The sequence below is a fragment of the Heterodontus francisci genome, chromosome 13 (genome assembly GCF_036365525.1).
Source record: "Heterodontus francisci isolate sHetFra1 chromosome 13, sHetFra1.hap1, whole genome shotgun sequence".
NCBI classification, from domain to species: domain Eukaryota; kingdom Metazoa; phylum Chordata; class Chondrichthyes; order Heterodontiformes; family Heterodontidae; genus Heterodontus; species Heterodontus francisci.
The window spans coordinates 24,799,639-24,816,397 of NC_090383.1; the positions used below are offsets into that span (position 1 = coordinate 24,799,639).

The following is a 16,759-nucleotide window of genomic DNA, read 5'->3' on the forward strand; positions in this document are numbered from 1 at the left end:
GGTCTCCAGTGCAATATATCATGGCCAACTGTTAGTTCATGGAAAGCTATCACACTCAATGCATACCAAAGCAAGGATGTAGGTACTGGTTCATAAAAGATGTAGTTTGCACATGGAAAATGCCTCTGTGTAACAGTAGCAAGTGTCAAGAGAAAATCTGGATAATAGCATTTATACTCAGATTAAAGTTGCCTAAAAATGCACTGTGGACTGCTATTACTAACTTGACAAACCACAGCCAGAAAAAATAAACAAACATCTAATTCTCACTTAAGACAATGCTACATTACAACAATTTCAGGCAGGGGAAGACTCCTCTTTAGAGAATGTTTTCTCCTTCCACCTCCATATTCCTGATATTTTTGACTCATAGTTGGGTTAAAGTTCCACAGCTGCTGTCACCCTCCAATACCTTACCCAAGTGGCCAATACTTCCAGGTGAGGCTGGACAGTGAGTATCATTAAAGATGTAAAGATCCCATGCCACCTTGAGAGAAGAGCAGGGGAGTTATCCCTGGAGTCCTGTCCTATTTTTATCCCTCAATCAACATCACAAAAACAGATTATCTGGTCATTGTCACATTATTTGTGGTACCTTGCTGTGAGCAAATTAGCTGCTGCATTTCCTACATTACAACAGTGACTAAACTTTAAAAGTACTTCATTGGCTGTAAAACACTTTGGGACGTCCTGTGGTTGTGAAAGGTGATGAATAAAAGAAAAAAAACGACTTGTATTTCTATAACTGCAGTGGTCCGTCACACCTGAGCCCTGTCTTGTCCTTGACTGATCTCCACATACAGGCACTTCCACCTGGAGTCACTAGTTAATGAGAAGAACTGGGACTCTGGTCAGTAATCAAGACGCACAGAGACCAACTGTTTGGTAACCTTTGCTACTTAGCCGAGAACAGTTAACTCAGCACAGAACACAGGACTTGCCTGTTCAGTGTGGCTCATCTAGTAACTAGATAAATACACCCCACCATAGATGGAATTCCTTTTCCCCTACTGTTCACTTCCTACCACGAGCTAGGCAAGCAAAGGCAACCTGCTTCCAGGCCTCTTGTGCATCTTCCATTCCCTACATTCCACCATAGCGACCATGCCTTCAGTCATTTAGTCTATAAGCTCTGGAATTCCCTTCCCAAACTTTTCTGCCTCTCTTTATGGGTGGCACAGTGGTTAGCACCGCAGCCTCACAGCTCCAGCGACCCGGGTTCAGTTCTGGGTACTGCCTGTGCGGAGTTTGCAAGTTCTCCCTGTGTCTGCGTGGGTTTCCGCCGGGTGCTCCGGTTTCCTCCCACCTCCAAAAGGCTTGCAGATTGATAGGTAAATTGGCCATTGTAAATTGCCCCCTAGTGTAGGTAGGTGGTAGGAGAAAGGTGGGGACGTGGTAGAGAATATGGGGTTAATGTAGGAGTAGTATAAATGGGTGGTTGTTGGTCGGCACAGACTCGGTGGGCCGAAGGGCCTGTTTCAGTGCTGTATCTCTAAATAAATAAATAAATTTATCTCTCTCCCCTCCTTTAAGCCACTTCTTAAACCTTACCTCTTTGCCTAAGACTTTTTTTTAAACCTGTCCTAATATATCCTTCTTTGGCGCAATGTCAATTTTTATCTGATAATGCTTCTGCAAAGCTCCTGTGAAGGCTATTTTACTACATAAAGATGCTATATAAATGCAATCTCCCTAGATGGATATCCAGAGGTATTTCAGAGTGCATCGCTGATTTTCACACTCTTGCTGCGGGGAAGTGCTTACATTCTCTTCAGCATCTTTATGACAGGAAATCGGAAATTGGTCATTTGTGGTGGGCAATCATAATTAGGCCACTACTCTACAGTTCAGCATGTTGAAGCTCCAGTGGGCTACCCTGAACGCAGAGTCATGTTGTGGCTCCGACACTGTGAATATCTGTCCTTGGGAGTCTTGTTCTTTCAGATGACTGATCCATACTTTCCACTATATCCATCTATATGAATCTACTCAGTTGAATATTCACTGACTTCCCATCCTGCTGCTGCTGGTGCATCAGAACATAAAGTACAAGGAGACCTAGCTCTGACTCAATTTTTTTTTTTTAAACTACACCTTTTGTGCAGGGGAATTTAATGCTCTTCAAGGTGAGGGACATTAGTACTGAAGAATGGAAATTTTCCATTTCAGGCAGTCATGCATTGGATTGAAACTGACCAAACTCATCACACAGGACGACTCTCATCCCCTCAGTCCAAGCTGGATTTAATTCAAGGTATCAGTGTTGAAATAGGCCAGAAACCACTGCCTCAACCCAGTCCACAAATAAGTTTTAACATTCAAAAGGAACATACGTTTAATTTTCATTCTGTGGCTGAATGCAAATAGAAAGCTTGAGAGGAAGCAAAAAAAACACCATGAGCTTACTCTGCTGCAGTCTCCTTTTCATGAATTTGCAGTTCTCGGAGAAGCTGCTTAACATCCTTCTGGTTTTCGGAAGTCATGTTTATAGTCTGCAAAAGTATTCGGTGTTCAGATCTAGATTTAAATCTGCCTCCCCTTTGGCCATCATTGTTTGACCTGCAGAAGAGGAAAATTACCAAAATGTCAACAGAACCTTTGCAACAGTGTTTACCTTTCCCATCAAAGACATCCATCCAAATTCTATACAGTACAGGAATTTTGTTTCTTAAAAATAGATAAAATATCCAGATTCACTGTGTTCAAATAAAGGGATGACGCTGCTTGGGAATGGAACAGGTTCCTCTATGCACTGACTAACAATGCGACATCAATCACATCAGCTGAAATTCAAGATACCAGTATCAGTTTACCACATTTAACAGCGCCCAGGAATGGCATAGGCCAGCAGAAACTCAGATGGGGTGAAATAAAAACAGAAAGTGCTGCAAATACTCAGCAGGTCTGGCAGCATCTGTGGAGAGAGAAACAGAGTTACCGTTCAGGTCTGTGACCATTAACGCTGTTTCTCTCTCCACAGATGCTGCCAGACCTGCTGAGTATTTCCAGCACTTTCTGTTTTTATTTCAGATTTCCAGCATCTGCAGTATTTTACTTTTATTACAGATGGGGTGAAAACTGGTTGCTGCCAGAAGCATGAAACAGGCCCACAGTGAATCTGCAGCTTGTTTTACCCCACTCTTAACTTTCTTTTCCACTGAAATTCATGCTAAAAAAATCGAAGACCATAGAGGAAAGGATAGCGAAGATGATTCTTGACAGGAGCGAGAGTAACAGGGTAGTGGTTATGGGGGACTTTAACTTTCCAAATATTGACTGGAAATACTATAGTTCGAGTACTTTAGATGGGTCTGTTTTTGTCCAGTGTGTGCAGGAGGGTTTTCTGACACAGTATGTGGACAGGCCAACCAGGGGCGATGCCACATTGGATTTGGTACTGGGTAATGAACCCGGCCAGGTGTTCGATTTAGATGTAGGTGAGCACTTTGGCGATAGTGATCACAATTCGGTTAGGTTTACCTTAGCGATGGGCAGGGACAGGTATATACCGCAGGGCAAGAATTATAGCTGGGGGAAAGGAAATTATGACGCGATTAGGCAAGATTTAGGATGTGTAGGATGGGGAAGGAAACTGCAGGGGATGGGCACAAACGAAATGTGGAGCTTATTCAAGGAGCAGCTAATGCGTGTCCTTGATAAGTATGTACCGGTCAGGCAGGGAGGAAGTTGTCGAGCAAGGGAGCCGTGGTTTACTCAAGAAGTTGAAGCGCTTGTCAAGAGGAAGAGGGCGGCTTATGTTAGGATGAGACGTGAAGGTTCAGTTAGGGCGCTTGAGAGTTACAAGCTAGCCAGGAAGGATCTAAAGGGAGGGCTAAGAAGAGCAAGGAGAGGACACGAGAAGTCATTGGCGGATAGGATCAAAGAAAACCCTAAGGCTTTCTATAGGTATATCAGGAATAAACGAATGATAAGAGTTAGAACAGGGCCAATCAAGGATAGTAGTGGGAAGTTGTGTGCGGAATCAGAGGAGATAGGGGAAGCGTTAAATGAATATTTTTCATCAGTATTTACAGTAGAGAAAGAAAATGTTGCCGAGGAGATTACTGAGATACAGCCTACTAGGCTAGATGGGATTGAGATTCACAAGGAGGAGGTGTTAGCAATTTTGGAAAGAGTGAAAATAGATAAGTCCCCTGGGCCAGATGGGATTTATCCTAGGATTCTCTGGGAAGCCAGGGAGGAGATTGCAGAGCCGTTGTTGTTGATCTTTAAGTCGTCATTGTCGACTGGAGTAGTGCCGGAGGACTGGAGGATAGCAAATGTTGTCCCCTTGTTCAAGAAGGGGAGTAGAGACAGCCCTGGTAATTATAGACCTGTGAGCCTTACTTCGGTTGTGGGTAAAATGTTGGAAAAGGTTATAAGAGACAGGATTTATAATCATCTTGAAAAGAATAAGTTCATTTGCGATAGTCAGCACGGTTTTGTGAAAGGTAGGTCGTGCCTCACAAACCTTATTGAGTTTTTCGAGAAGGTGACCAAACAGGTGGATGAGGGTAAAGCCGTGGATGTGGTGTATATGGATTTCAGTAAGGCGTTTGATAAGGTTCCCCACGGTAGGCTATTGCAGAAAATACGCAAGTATGGGGTTGAAGGTGATTTAGAGCTTTGGATCAGAAATTGGCTAGCTGAAAGAAGACAGAGGGTGGTGGTTGATGGCAAATGTTCATCCTGGAGTTTAGTTACTAGTGGTGTACCGCAAGGTTCTGTTTTGGGGCCACTGCTGTTTGTCATTTTTATAAACGACCTGGATGAGGGTGTAGAAGGGTGGGTTAGTAAATTTGCGGATGACACGAAGGTCGGTGGAGTTGTGGATAGTGTCGAAGGGTGTTGTAGGGTACAGAGGGACATAGATAGGCTGCAGAGCTGGGCTGAGAGATGGCAAATGGAGTTTAATGCGGAGAAGTGTGAGGTGATTCACTTTGGAAGGAGTAACAGCAATGCAGAGTACTGGGCTAATGGGAAGATTCTTGGTAGTGTAGATGAGCAGAGAGATCTTGGTATCCAGGTACATAAATCCCTGAAAGTTGCTACCCAGGTTAATAGGGCTGTTAAGAAGGCATATGGTGTGTTAGCCTTTATTAGTAGGGGGATCGAGTTTCAGAGCCACGGGGTCATGATGCAGCTGTACAAAACTCTGGTGAGGCCGCACCTGGAGTATTGCGTGCAGTTCTGGTCACCGCATTATAGGAAGGATGTCGAAGCTTTGGAAAGGGTGCAGAGGAGATTTACTAGGATGTTGCCTGGTATGGAAGGAAGGTCTTACGAGGAAAGGCTGAGGGACTTGGGGTTGTTTTCGTTAGAGAGAAGGAGGAGGAGAGGTGACTTAATAGAGACATACAAGATAATCAGAGGGTTAGATAGGGTGGATAGTGAGAGTCTTTTTCCTCGGATGAGGATGGCAAACACGAGGGGACATAGCTTTAAGTTGAGGGGTGAAAGATATAGGACAGATGTCAGAGGTAGTTTCTTTACGCAGAGAGTAGTAGGGGCGTGGAACGCCCTGCCTGCAACAGTAGTAGACTCGCCAACTTTAAGGGCATTTAAGTGGTCATTGGATAGACATATGGATGTAAATGGAATAGTGTAGGTCAGATGATCGGCGCAACATCGAGGGCCGAAGGGCCTGTACTGCGCTGTAATATTCTAATTCTAAAAAAAAATTCATCCCCAAGGCTTTTGTCGATTCAGTGGACAACAAAGCACACCCAGCGCAACACTCCATGTCTGATGCACCTGGCCAAGCAATAAAAATGCACCTTTGGTGTTTTTAACTGTAATGATTCTGACGTTACTCTTCTCACCTTCTCACTCCACCACCCTCCCAAAGGATCATATCTGAGCTCTGCAGTCCTGCCACATCCAGTCGTGAATGGTGGTGGACAACTAAACAACTAACAGGAGATGGGTGGCTCCACAAATATCCTCATCCTCAATGATGGGGGAGCACAGCACATCAGTGCAAAAGATAAGCTGAAGCATTTGCAACAATCTTCAGCCAGAAGTGCCGAGTGGATGATCCATCTCGGCCTCCTCCTGAAGTCCCCAGCATCACAAATGCCAGTCTTCAGCCAATTCGATTCACTCCATGTGATATCAAGAAACGACTGAAGGCACTGGATACTGCAAAGGCTATAGGCCCTGACAATATTCCAGCAATTGTACTGAAAACCTGTGCTCCAGAACCTGCCGCGCCCCTAGTCAAGATGTTCCATTACAGCTACAACACTGGCATCTAGCCGGCAATGTAGAAAATTGCCCAGGTATCCTGCACACAAAAAGCAGGACAAATCTAACCCGGCCAATTACCGTCCCATCAATCTACTCTCAATCATCAGTAAAGTGATGGAAGGTGTCAATAACCTGCTCAGTGACACTCAGTTTGGGTTCCGCCAGGGCCACTCAGCTCCTGAACTGGCCTTGGTTCAAACATGGACAAAAAGCTGAACTCAAAAGGTGAGGCGAGAGTGACTGCCCTTGACATCAAGGCAGCATTTGACAGAGTATGGCATCAAGGAGCCCTAGCAAAACTGGAGTCAATGGGAATCTGGGGAAAACTCTCCGCTGGTTGGAATCGTACCTAGAGCAAAGGAAGATGGTTGTGGTTGTTGGAGGTCAATCATCTCAGCTCCAGGACATCACTGCAGGAGTTCCTCAGAGTAGTGTCCTAGGCCCAACCATCTTCAGCTGCTTCATCAATGACCTTCCTTCAATCATAAGGTCAGAAGCAGAGATGTTCACTTATGATTGCACAATGTTCAGCACCATTCGTGACTCCTCAGATACTGAAGCAGTCCGTGTGAAAATGCAGCAGGTCCTGTACAATATCTAGGCTTGAGCTGATAAGTGGCAAATAACATTCGCGCCATACAAGTGCCAGACAATGACCATCTTCAACAAGAGAAAATCTAACCATCTCCCCTTGACATTCAACGGCATTACAATCACTGAAACACCCACTATCAACATCCTGGGGGTTACCATTGACTTGAAACTGAACTGGAGTAGCCATATAAAGACTGTGGCTACAAGAGCAAGTCCAAGGCTAGGAATCCTGCGGTGCGTAACTCACCTATTCACTCCCCAAAGCCTGTCCACCTTCTACAAGGCACAAGTCAGGAGTGTGATGGAATACCCTCCACTTGCCTGGATGGGTGCAGCTCCAACAACACTCAAGAAGCTCGACACCATCCAGGACAAAGCAGCCCGCTTGATTGACATCCCGTCCACAAACATTCACTCCCTCCACCACCGGCATACAGTGGCAGCAGTGTGTACCATCTACAAGATGCACTGCAGCAATGCACCAAGGCTACTCAGGCAGCACCTTCCAAACCCACAACCTCTACCACCTAGAAGGACAAGGGCAGCAGATGTGTGGGAACACCACCACCTACAAGTTCCCCTCCAAGTCACACACCATGCTGACTTGGAACTATTTCACCGTCCCTTCACTGTCGCTGGGTCAAAATCCTGGAACTCCCTTCCTCAAAGCACTGTGGGTGTACCTACCCCACATGGAATGCAACGGTTCAAGAAGGCAGCTCACCACCACCTTCTCAAGGGCAATGAGGGATGGGCAATAACTGCTGACCTGGCTGGCAACGTCCACACTCCAAGAAACAAATTTTTTTTAAAAACCACCCCATGTACACAAAACAATTTATGCCAACTAACAGCAATTATGTAGTGATTACATTTTTAAAAACTTGTTTTAAAATTGTTCCACTTTTTAAAAAACAGTTGCTTTCTTCCTTCTTTACATTCCCAAAGCACCATTTCTCAACAAACTCACTGGCCAGATGGCTTGCTCACAGGCATCTTCAAATGTCATTTTCTTATCAGCTGCTGGAAGCAGCACAGGAATCACTGGAGTTAAATTATTTTGGGTTTCCCCTTTTACCTTGTGGTGAATTACCTAACCTCTGTGGTGTGTTTTGTCCAATAGACAGCAAAGATCAGCAACTTGGGTTGTCACAGTTCAAATACGTTCACTAAAAAGTTAGTTATGACTTAAGGAGAAAGGCTCAAATGATATAAGCACAACTGAGTCATTAACCCATGTTGGTCAAGTTCTGCACCTACCTTTGTGATTTGATCAGATTACCAAATAAGTTGAACTCCCCTCGTTCCTTCAACACGTCATCGGGGTATTTCCTACTTCCAGCTCCAGCTCCTGCTCTACTTCCAGCTCCAGCTCCTGCTCTACTTCCAGCTCCAGCTCCTGCTCCTGCTCTACTTCCAGCTCCAGCTCTACTTCCGGCTCCAGCTCCCCTTCCGGCTCCAGCTCCCCTTCCGGCTCCAGCTCCCACTCTACCTCTACCCCTACTCCGAGGCCTGGTCGGGGCAGCTGGCTTTCGGGAGAAACTGAAATCATCCCCATCATCCCATGCTTTACCCGAAGCTTTCCTACTTCCTCCTCCTGTACCACCACGAGGCTTGTTGAATCTTCCTCCTCCTCGGTTTGGCCTCCTTCCAAAATTCATTTTCCGTGATCACTGTTCAAAAGATGAACCGCTTATTACATATTACAGATTTCAATTACAACCAAATAGTTAGTAATTCTGGACATTTAAACCATAATGCAGGCACGTTCTGCCTGGTGCCCTGGCCAATATTTATCCTTCAACCAACAGCTTATCTAGTCATTATCTCAATGCTGTTTGTGGGACCTTGCTGTGTACAAGTTGGCTGCAGTGTATCCTACATTACAATAGTGGCTATACTTCAAAAAGCAAAAATGGCTACTCTACACTTGTCCAATTTTTTTTATGGTGATGAATGTAGCAGAATAAACTAAATATCTCACTCAAATGAACTAGGAAACTTTGCGAGACAGGTCATGAATGGATTATTCCATTATTCCACGTTCTGTGGTTGTTCAAATTGTGCAAGGTGCTGTATTTCCTCAAATCTGTTGGAGAAGGTTGAAGGCAAATTAGTAACATCAACCACAAGGAAAATGGAAGACTAATATTTTTGCAAATCTTTACAAATTCAACGCTCACATAAAAGATCACACTTTTAAGATGTTACATTAATTATTTTGGGAAAGATTGTTGCTGCATGACCTGCTTTGTTCAGTCAACTTCCCTTAATTCAAAGTAACTTGATTTAATTGATCCGTTACCTTTAGCAATAAATTCCCACGTTGCTGTTATTTATATTTAAATCAAATTATTTGATAATTCAAATTTTAAGCAGGGACATAAGAATATGCTGAACAAAAAAGACCATAGTCTATCTAGTTCGCCTTCTACCATCCTGGTAGCCGCATGGTACAACAATGGAGTTGTTGACTAATCATAACAATCACTCTCTCTCAATTAGTCTACAACAGATCCACACATGATGTGATAAAAACCTCAGTTCTGGTGAGCGTTGGGAACTAGAGTTCCAAAATCATCTGTTCGTCCCAAGCCTGCCTACACCTAACACTTGTCATGTCTCACATGCTCACATACCCTTTCCCAAGACGTTCCCTTCTGAAAGAAAGTTATCTACTCCTCTTTGAATAGATCAACACTAACTGCTTCCACCATCTCCCTAGTCTGTTCCATAAACTGACCACTTGCTCACTGAAATATTGTTCCCACAGATTCATTTTGAATTTACTCCCCAACTGCAGGTCATGTCCTCAGATTCTACTGTTCTGGACAAGGTGAAACAGCTTGTCGTGAGTTACATTATCAAGTCCTTTCAGACTCCAAAAATAGAAATTACATCAGAAGAAAAAATGACTTTAAATGATCAGAAACAGATGCTCCTCCCATGATTTTCTGATTTTCAATATTTGCAGTTTATTTTCTAATATGTGGAGCTATGTTATCCTTAAGGATGACAGACGCCAAGACAGGTCTCACTTTAAACCCAAAATGAAAGAATTTTGTGGGGTGGGTGTCAACATCAACCCTAGAACATCATTAACTTCATGGTGCTCATGCCCACTATTCTCATGGTGTCAACCCTGGCTCGATGATAACATTCACACCTTTGAGTCAGAGAGTTGTGGGTGTGGAAAACTCACTCCTGACACGTGAGCACAAAATCTAGGTTGACATGAAAGTGCACTACTAAAAGAATTATGTAGAAACATAGAAAAATAGGAGCAGGAGTAGGCCATTCGGCCCTTCGAGCCTGCTCTGCCAATCAATATGATCATGGCTGATCATCCAAACTCAGTAACCTGTTCCCGCTTTGTCCCCGTATCCCTTGATCCCATTAGCCCTAAGACTATATCTAACTCTTTCTTGAATATATTTAATGATTTGGCCTCAAATGCTTTTTGTGGTAGAGAATTCCACAGGTTCACCACTCTCTGTGAAGAAATCTCTCCTCATCTCAGTCCTAAATGGCTTACCCCTTATCCTTAGACTGTGACCCCTGGTCCTGGACTCCCCCGCCATCGGGAACATCCTTCCTGCATCTAGTCTGTCCAGTCCTGTTAGAATTTTATAGGTTTCTATGAGATCCCCTCTCATTCTTCTAAACTCTAGCAAATACAAGCCTAATCAACCCAACCTCTCTTCATATGTCAGTCCTGCCATCCCAGGAATCAGTCTGGTGAACCTTTGCTGCACTCCCTCCATATCAAGAACATCCTTCCTCAGATAACGAGATCAAAACTGCACACAATACCTCAGATGTGATCTCACCAAGGCCTTGTATAATTGCAGCAAGACATCCTTGCTCCTGTACTCAGATCCTCTCGCTATGAAGGTCAACATACTGTGTCAGAGGTGCCGCTTATTGGATGAGACATTAAATCGAGGCCCATCTGCCCTATCAGATGGGCATAAAAGAACCCACAGCCCTAAGTAGGGGAGCTCCCCCGGGTGTCTGGTCAATATTTAGCCCTCAACATGACTACAAGAGATTATCAGGTCATTAACAATTGTTTGTAGGACCTTGCTGTGCACAAATTTCCAACATTACAACAGTAACTACAGTTCAAAATCTTCATTGGCTGTATGATGCTTTGGGACTTCCTGAGATCATGAATGGCGCTATAAAAACACAAATTCTTCTACTTCTGGGGAGGAATTTGCTGCGACAGTCGCATACCCAAGGACATTCTGTATGGTGAGGTAGCCAGGGCCAGACGACCAGTGGGGCACCCAAAGCTACGCTTCAAGGATGCTTACAAGTGTGACATGAAGGCCCTAAATGTTGACTATCGCACTTGGGAGTCGCTAGCTGGTGAAAGAGGAAAATGGCAACACATCTTGTGGACTGGTGCGCACTACCACAATGATCAATTGCTACAGCAGCTTGGCAACAGGCACCAAAGTCAAAGACAACAACCCGCAGCATCACTTGACAGCTTCACACGCAGCACATGTGGCAGAACCTCCCTCTCAAGGACTGGTCTTCACAGCCATCAGCAAAAGTACACCAAGAGCAGACGCCCCACCTAAATGGATTGTTTGCTGTGTGTCCATCATCTTTCATAGATGGAAGGATGCCAACCCCTAGGAGAGGGTGAGAGGGGAATGATCCCAAGCCTACAGCTAGTGCGCATAACATTGAAAGAATCAAGCAGCAGTTCCCCAAACATAACGTACAGTCCAGCCGAGGTCTCCGTGCTTCCCCAGTTGTTTTACTAACAGTTTTTTCCCCCCTTTTCTTCACCTCCCATACAAAGCACAAGCCGGCTTGGAGACACCGAATGCCCCGGAAGTGACTTCATTTTCAAGTTCCGGGTTAAGGTGGGTATTGGTTACCATGGAGATCCCTTGGCATCCGCCTCTTCGTTTAACTTCAGCGTGTTTGCTTGTCATAAAAGTCACTTCGGTTGGGGGCTATCGTCTACTTCCTAAAGTACAGCCTCGGAAGCTTTGACCTTTCATTCTGTTAAATCTTTTTGCCGATGAAAATGCCGGGTAAGTGCGGTCTGTCACCGCCCGCTCCCGGATTGTGAGCGGGCGGAGGCAGTGCACTCAGCTATCAGTAACCACAGGTGACCCAGTGTTTTTACGGAACCATGCTGCTTTTACTCCATAGTTGTTTATTTATGATTTTAAAAAATGAAACAAAGCGTGTGCATTGTCAATAACGGGTTCTAAACCTAACCTTAGTTTTAGCCACTAACACCTGAACCCAATGACAATCACTAATCTTAACTCTTGTCATTAGCCTTTATTCCCAGCCCCTAACCTTAACCCTAGTCACGAAGCCTTATCCCAATCCTAACCTTAACCCTCGCCACCAACCATTACCATAACTCTAACCACTAAATCCTACCTCTAATCCTAACCTTAACCCTAACCATTAAACCCTACCCCATTCTAATCTTAACCCTAACTACGAACTCCTAACCTTGGCCCTACCTGCTAATCCATATCCCTGACCCCCCAACCAATAACTTTAATCATAACCATTAATCCTAATTGTGAGAGAGACTGTCCTCTCCCACTTTCCAGAAACTCTAACATCCTTTATTTCAGAGTTATTTCAGCCTTAGCATATTATATGCAGATATGCCATATCTAATATTTGTCTTTTAAATCATAAATACATAGATTTAAAATAAACAAAATGAAAGGATCACAAATTTAGCATTGGTCTGAAACTGCTTTGCACCTTATATCTTCATACTCATAATATTTGCAATTACATGTTTTCTTCTTTTGGGTCTCCTTATCTCGAGAGACAATGGATACGCGCCTGGAGGTGGTCAGTGGTTTGTGAAGCAGCGCCTGGAGTGGCTATAAAGGCCAATTCTAGAGTGACAGGCTCTTCCACAGGTGCTGCAGAGAAATTTGTTTGTCGGGGCTGTTGCACAGTTGGCTCTCCCCTTGCGCCTCTGTCTTTTTTCCTGCCAACTACTAAGTCTCTTCGACTCGCCACATTTTAGCCCCGTCTTTATGGCTGCCCGCCAGCTCTGGCGAACGCTGGCAACTGACTCCCACGACTTGTGATCAATGTCACAGGCTTTCATGTCGCGTTTGTAGACGTCTTTATAGCGGAGACATGGACGGCCGGTGGGTCTGATACCAGTGGCGAGCTCACTGTACAATGTGTCTTTGGGGATCCTGCCATCTTCCATGCGGCTCACATGGCCAAGCCATCTCAAGCGTCACTGACTCAGTAGTGTGTACAAGCTGGGGATGTTGGCCGCCTCGAGGACTTCTGTGTTGGAGATATAGTCCTGCCACCTGATGCCAAGTATTCTCCGGAGGCAGCGAAGATGGAATGAATTGAGACGTCGCTCTTGGCTGACATACGTTGTCCAGGCCTCGCTGCCATAGAGCAAGGTACTGAGGACACAGGCCCGATACACTCGGACTTTTGTGTTCCGTGTCTGCGCCATTTTCCCACACTCTCTTGGCCAGTCTGGACATAGCAGTGGAAGCCTTTCCCATGCGCTTGTTGATTTCTGCATCTAGAGACAGGTTACTGGTGATAGTTGAGCCTAGGTAGGTGAACTCTTGAACCACTTCCAGAGCGTGGTCGCCAATATTGATGGATGGAGCATTTCTGACATCCTGCCCCATGATGTTTGTTTTCTTGAGTCTGATGGTTAGGCCAAATTCATTGCAGGCAGCCGCAAACCTGTCGATGAGACTCTGCAGGCACTCTTCAGTGTGAGATGTTAAAGCAGCATCGTCAGCCAAGAGGAGTTCCCTGATAAGGACTTTCCGTACTTTGGACTTCGCTCTTAGACGGGCAAGGTTGAACAACCTGCCCCCTGATCTTGTGTGGAGGAAAATTCCTTCTTCAGAGGACTTGAACGCATGGGAAAGCAGCAGGGAGAAGAAAATCCCAAAAAGTGTGGGTGCGAGAACACAGCCCTGTTTCACGCCACTCAGGATAGGAAAGGGCTCTGAGGAGGAGCCACCATGTTGAATTGTGCCTTTCATATTGTCATGGAATGAGGTGATGATACTTAGTAGCTTTGGTGGGCATCCAATCTTTTCTAGTAGTCTGAAGAGACCAAGACTGTTGACGAGGTCAAAGGCTTTGGTGAGATCAATGAAAGCAATGTAGAGGGGCATCTGTTGTTCACGGCATTTCTCCTGTATCTGACGAAGGGAGAACAGCATGTCAACGGTCGATCTCTCTGCACGAAAGCCACACTGTGCCTCAGGGTAGACGCGCTCGGCCAGCTTCTGGAGCCTGTTCAGAGCGACTCGAGCAAAGACTTTCCCCACTATGCTGAGCAGGGAGATTCCACGGTAGTTGTTGCAGTCACCGCGGTCACCTTTGTTTTTATAGAGGGTGATGATATTGGCATCGCGCATGTCCTAGGGTACTGCTCCCTTGTCCCAGCACAGGCAAAGCAGTTCATGTAGTGCTGAGAGTATAGCAGGCTTGGCACTCTTGATTATTTCAGGGGTAATGCTGTCCTTCCCAGGGGCTTTTCCACTGGCTAGAGAATCAATGGCATCACTGAGTTCTGATTTGGTTGGCTGTATGTCCAGCTCATCCATGACTGGTAGAGGCTGGGCTGCATTGAGGGCAGTCTCAGTGACAGCATTCTCCCTGGAGTACAGTTCTAGGTAGTGCTCAACCCAGTGGTCCATTTGTTTGCGTTGGTCAGTGATTATGTCCCCTGATTTAGATTTGAGGGGGGCGATCTTCTTGATGGTTGGCCCAAGAGCTCTCTTCATGCCATCATACATTCCTCTGATGTTTCCGGTGTCTGAGGCCAGCTGAATATGACTGCATAGGTGTTGCCAGTAGTCGTTTGCGCAGTGCCTGGCTGTTCTTTGTGCAGTGCTTCTGGCTGCTTTAAGTGCTGCGGATGTTAAATCGCTGGGGGCTTTCTTGTAGTTCAACGGTGCAATGCGCTTAGCGGCTATGACAGGTTCCAGCTCTTCATTATGAGATTGAAACCAGTCTGCATTTCTCTTCGCACTTTTGCTGTAGGTGGTCAAAGCTGATTCCTAGATGGCGTCTCTGATGTGGGCCCACTTGGTCTCAGCATCCCCTGTGGGAGTGTTTTGAAGGGCTGTTACAAGTGAATTTAGAAATTTTTGTAACAGCTGTGGGTGAGAAATTCTGCTAGTGTTGATGCGCGGGTGGTCCTTCTGCTTGGAATGATGCAACTTCTTTGGTCTGAGTCTAACCTTGCTGCACACCAGGGAGTGGTCAGTGTCGCAGTCTGCACTGTGGAAGCTGCGTGTGATTTGAACACTGTTTAAGGCGGCTCGCCTTGTGACAATGAGGTCTAGCTGGTGCCAACGACGCGATCTTGGGTGCCTCCATGAAACCTGGTGACAGGGTTTAGTGTGAAAGAACGAGTTGGTGATGCAGAGGTTCTGATAGGTACACAACTCAAGCAGTCTCTGCCCGTTCTCATTCATCCTTCCAACGCCATAGCGCCCAAGGCAGGAGGGCCATGAGTCATGGTCGGCCCCAACCCTGGCATTAAAGTCCCCCAGCAGGAATAGGTGTTCGGTGTTGGGGATGCTGCTAATGATATTATGGAGTTGCTCGTAGAACTGGTCTTTAGCTTCAGGTGGGGAGCAGAGTGTTGGAGCATAGATGCTGAGTAGGTGTACTGGACCAGAGGTGGTGAGCAGTCGGATGGACAGTATGCATTCCGAGCCATTTGAGGGAGGCTCTATCATGCTGAGCAAGGAGTTTGTGATGGCGAAGCCCACTCCATGCTGTCTTGGTTCTTCAGGATCCCTGCCCTGCCAGAAGAAGGTGTAGTCTTGCTCTGATAGAGATCCACTCGCGGGGAGGCGTGTCTCCTGAAGTGCTGCAATGTCTACATTGAGTCTACTGAGCTTGTTGTTAATGATGGCGGTCTTCCGAGAATCATTGATTTGTGTAAGGTCTTCCGACAGGCCAGGACACACAGTTCTGACGTTCCAGCTTGCAAAGCGAAGGGCTGGTACCTTCTTTCCTTTTTTCGCGTTGTTTGGTGCGGTGTATCAGTCCACCTTTCGGGCAATGACCCTGAGCTCCAAGCACCCATTGAAACAGGTAGACTGTGGCGGGACAGAACCTTATTGACCGGGGGCTGCCCGGTTTGAGGCGGGCGGTAGCTGTCCAGTGAGGTGCAATGACCTCTCCCACCGACAAAGGCAACCCGTGGCGCCCAGTTTCTACGCCAATTTATCTGGACTTATAACCCGTAATTGCTGCCTTCCGTGTTGTGTCAGTCGCTGTGAGGCAACTATGGAGTGACCTCTCCATGGCGCATGCCTGGGCAAGTTTATGGAGGTTGATAGTTGCCCAGTCGTCAAAACCCCCCTCTCGGCCTTTCTGGTGGGGTCCAAAGGAGTGCAGAGCACGACGTTTGGCACCGGTATGGCTGCAGGAACTGCCGGAAACATGCCAAAGGTGACACATGACCGCCTACGGGATTCCACTCCGGATTATCTGTTAGGGTTTACTCCCTTAGCCTTGGTCACTCCCGAGACGCCCACAAGGCAGAGGGGTTGTTAGGGCCCCTACACAGTTGTAGGATGGTGCCTGTGGGAGGAGGGGATGCGAGGGGGAGGGGTGGTGGGAGGGGGGGGTGCGAGGGGGAGCTGGGAAGGGGGCTGTAAGGGGGTGGGGGGGATGCAGGGGAAGGGGGTGTGGGGAGAAGATGGTGCGGGGGGGGGGGGGGGCGGGCTGGGACGGGGTTGTTGGGGGTGGAGCGGGGAAGGGAGGAAAAGGTAAGGGGGGAGGGGGGGAAAGCGAGTGCAGGGAATAAGGTCCCTAGTGCCCACCATCGACGTCCTTCAGGAGGGGAAGCATCTTTTGGCAGACTTACAGAGGTGATTACATTCACTAAGGGTTT

The 16,759-nt window shown here is 46.4% G+C and overlaps 2 protein-coding genes across 4 annotated transcripts in view; one reads left to right on the forward strand and one right to left on the reverse strand.

The window, feature by feature from the left end:
- Nucleotides 1–11,686, reverse strand: part of dhx57 (DEAH (Asp-Glu-Ala-Asp/His) box polypeptide 57) — a 167,545-nt gene extending 155,859 nt beyond the window's left edge. Inside the window, exons 1-3 of one of the 2 annotated variants that reach the window (XM_068044535.1) lie at nt 11,583–11,686; nt 8,104–8,516; nt 2,407–2,559 (exon numbers count right to left, since the gene is read on the reverse strand). In XM_068044535.1, the coding sequence (XP_067900636.1) occupies nt 2,407–2,559; nt 8,104–8,504 (554 nt within the window). In that variant the 5' untranslated portion in view covers nt 8,505–8,516; nt 11,583–11,686. Of the gene's footprint in view, nt 1–2,406; nt 2,560–8,103; nt 8,517–8,827; nt 8,896–11,582 lie in introns of those variants that run through there. The other variant, XM_068044536.1, reaches the window with a different exon arrangement.
- Nucleotides 11,687–11,749: 63 nt separating this feature from the next.
- The window catches only part of morn2 (MORN repeat containing 2), a 62,234-nt gene continuing 57,224 nt past the window's right edge, over nt 11,750–16,759 (forward strand). Inside the window, exon 1 of one of the 2 annotated variants that reach the window (XM_068045763.1) lies at nt 11,750–11,900. In XM_068045763.1, coding sequence (XP_067901864.1) covers nt 11,888–11,900 — 13 coding nt within the window. In that variant the 5' untranslated portion in view covers nt 11,750–11,887. The remainder of the gene's footprint in view (nt 11,901–16,759) is intronic. The other variant, XM_068045765.1, reaches the window with a different exon arrangement.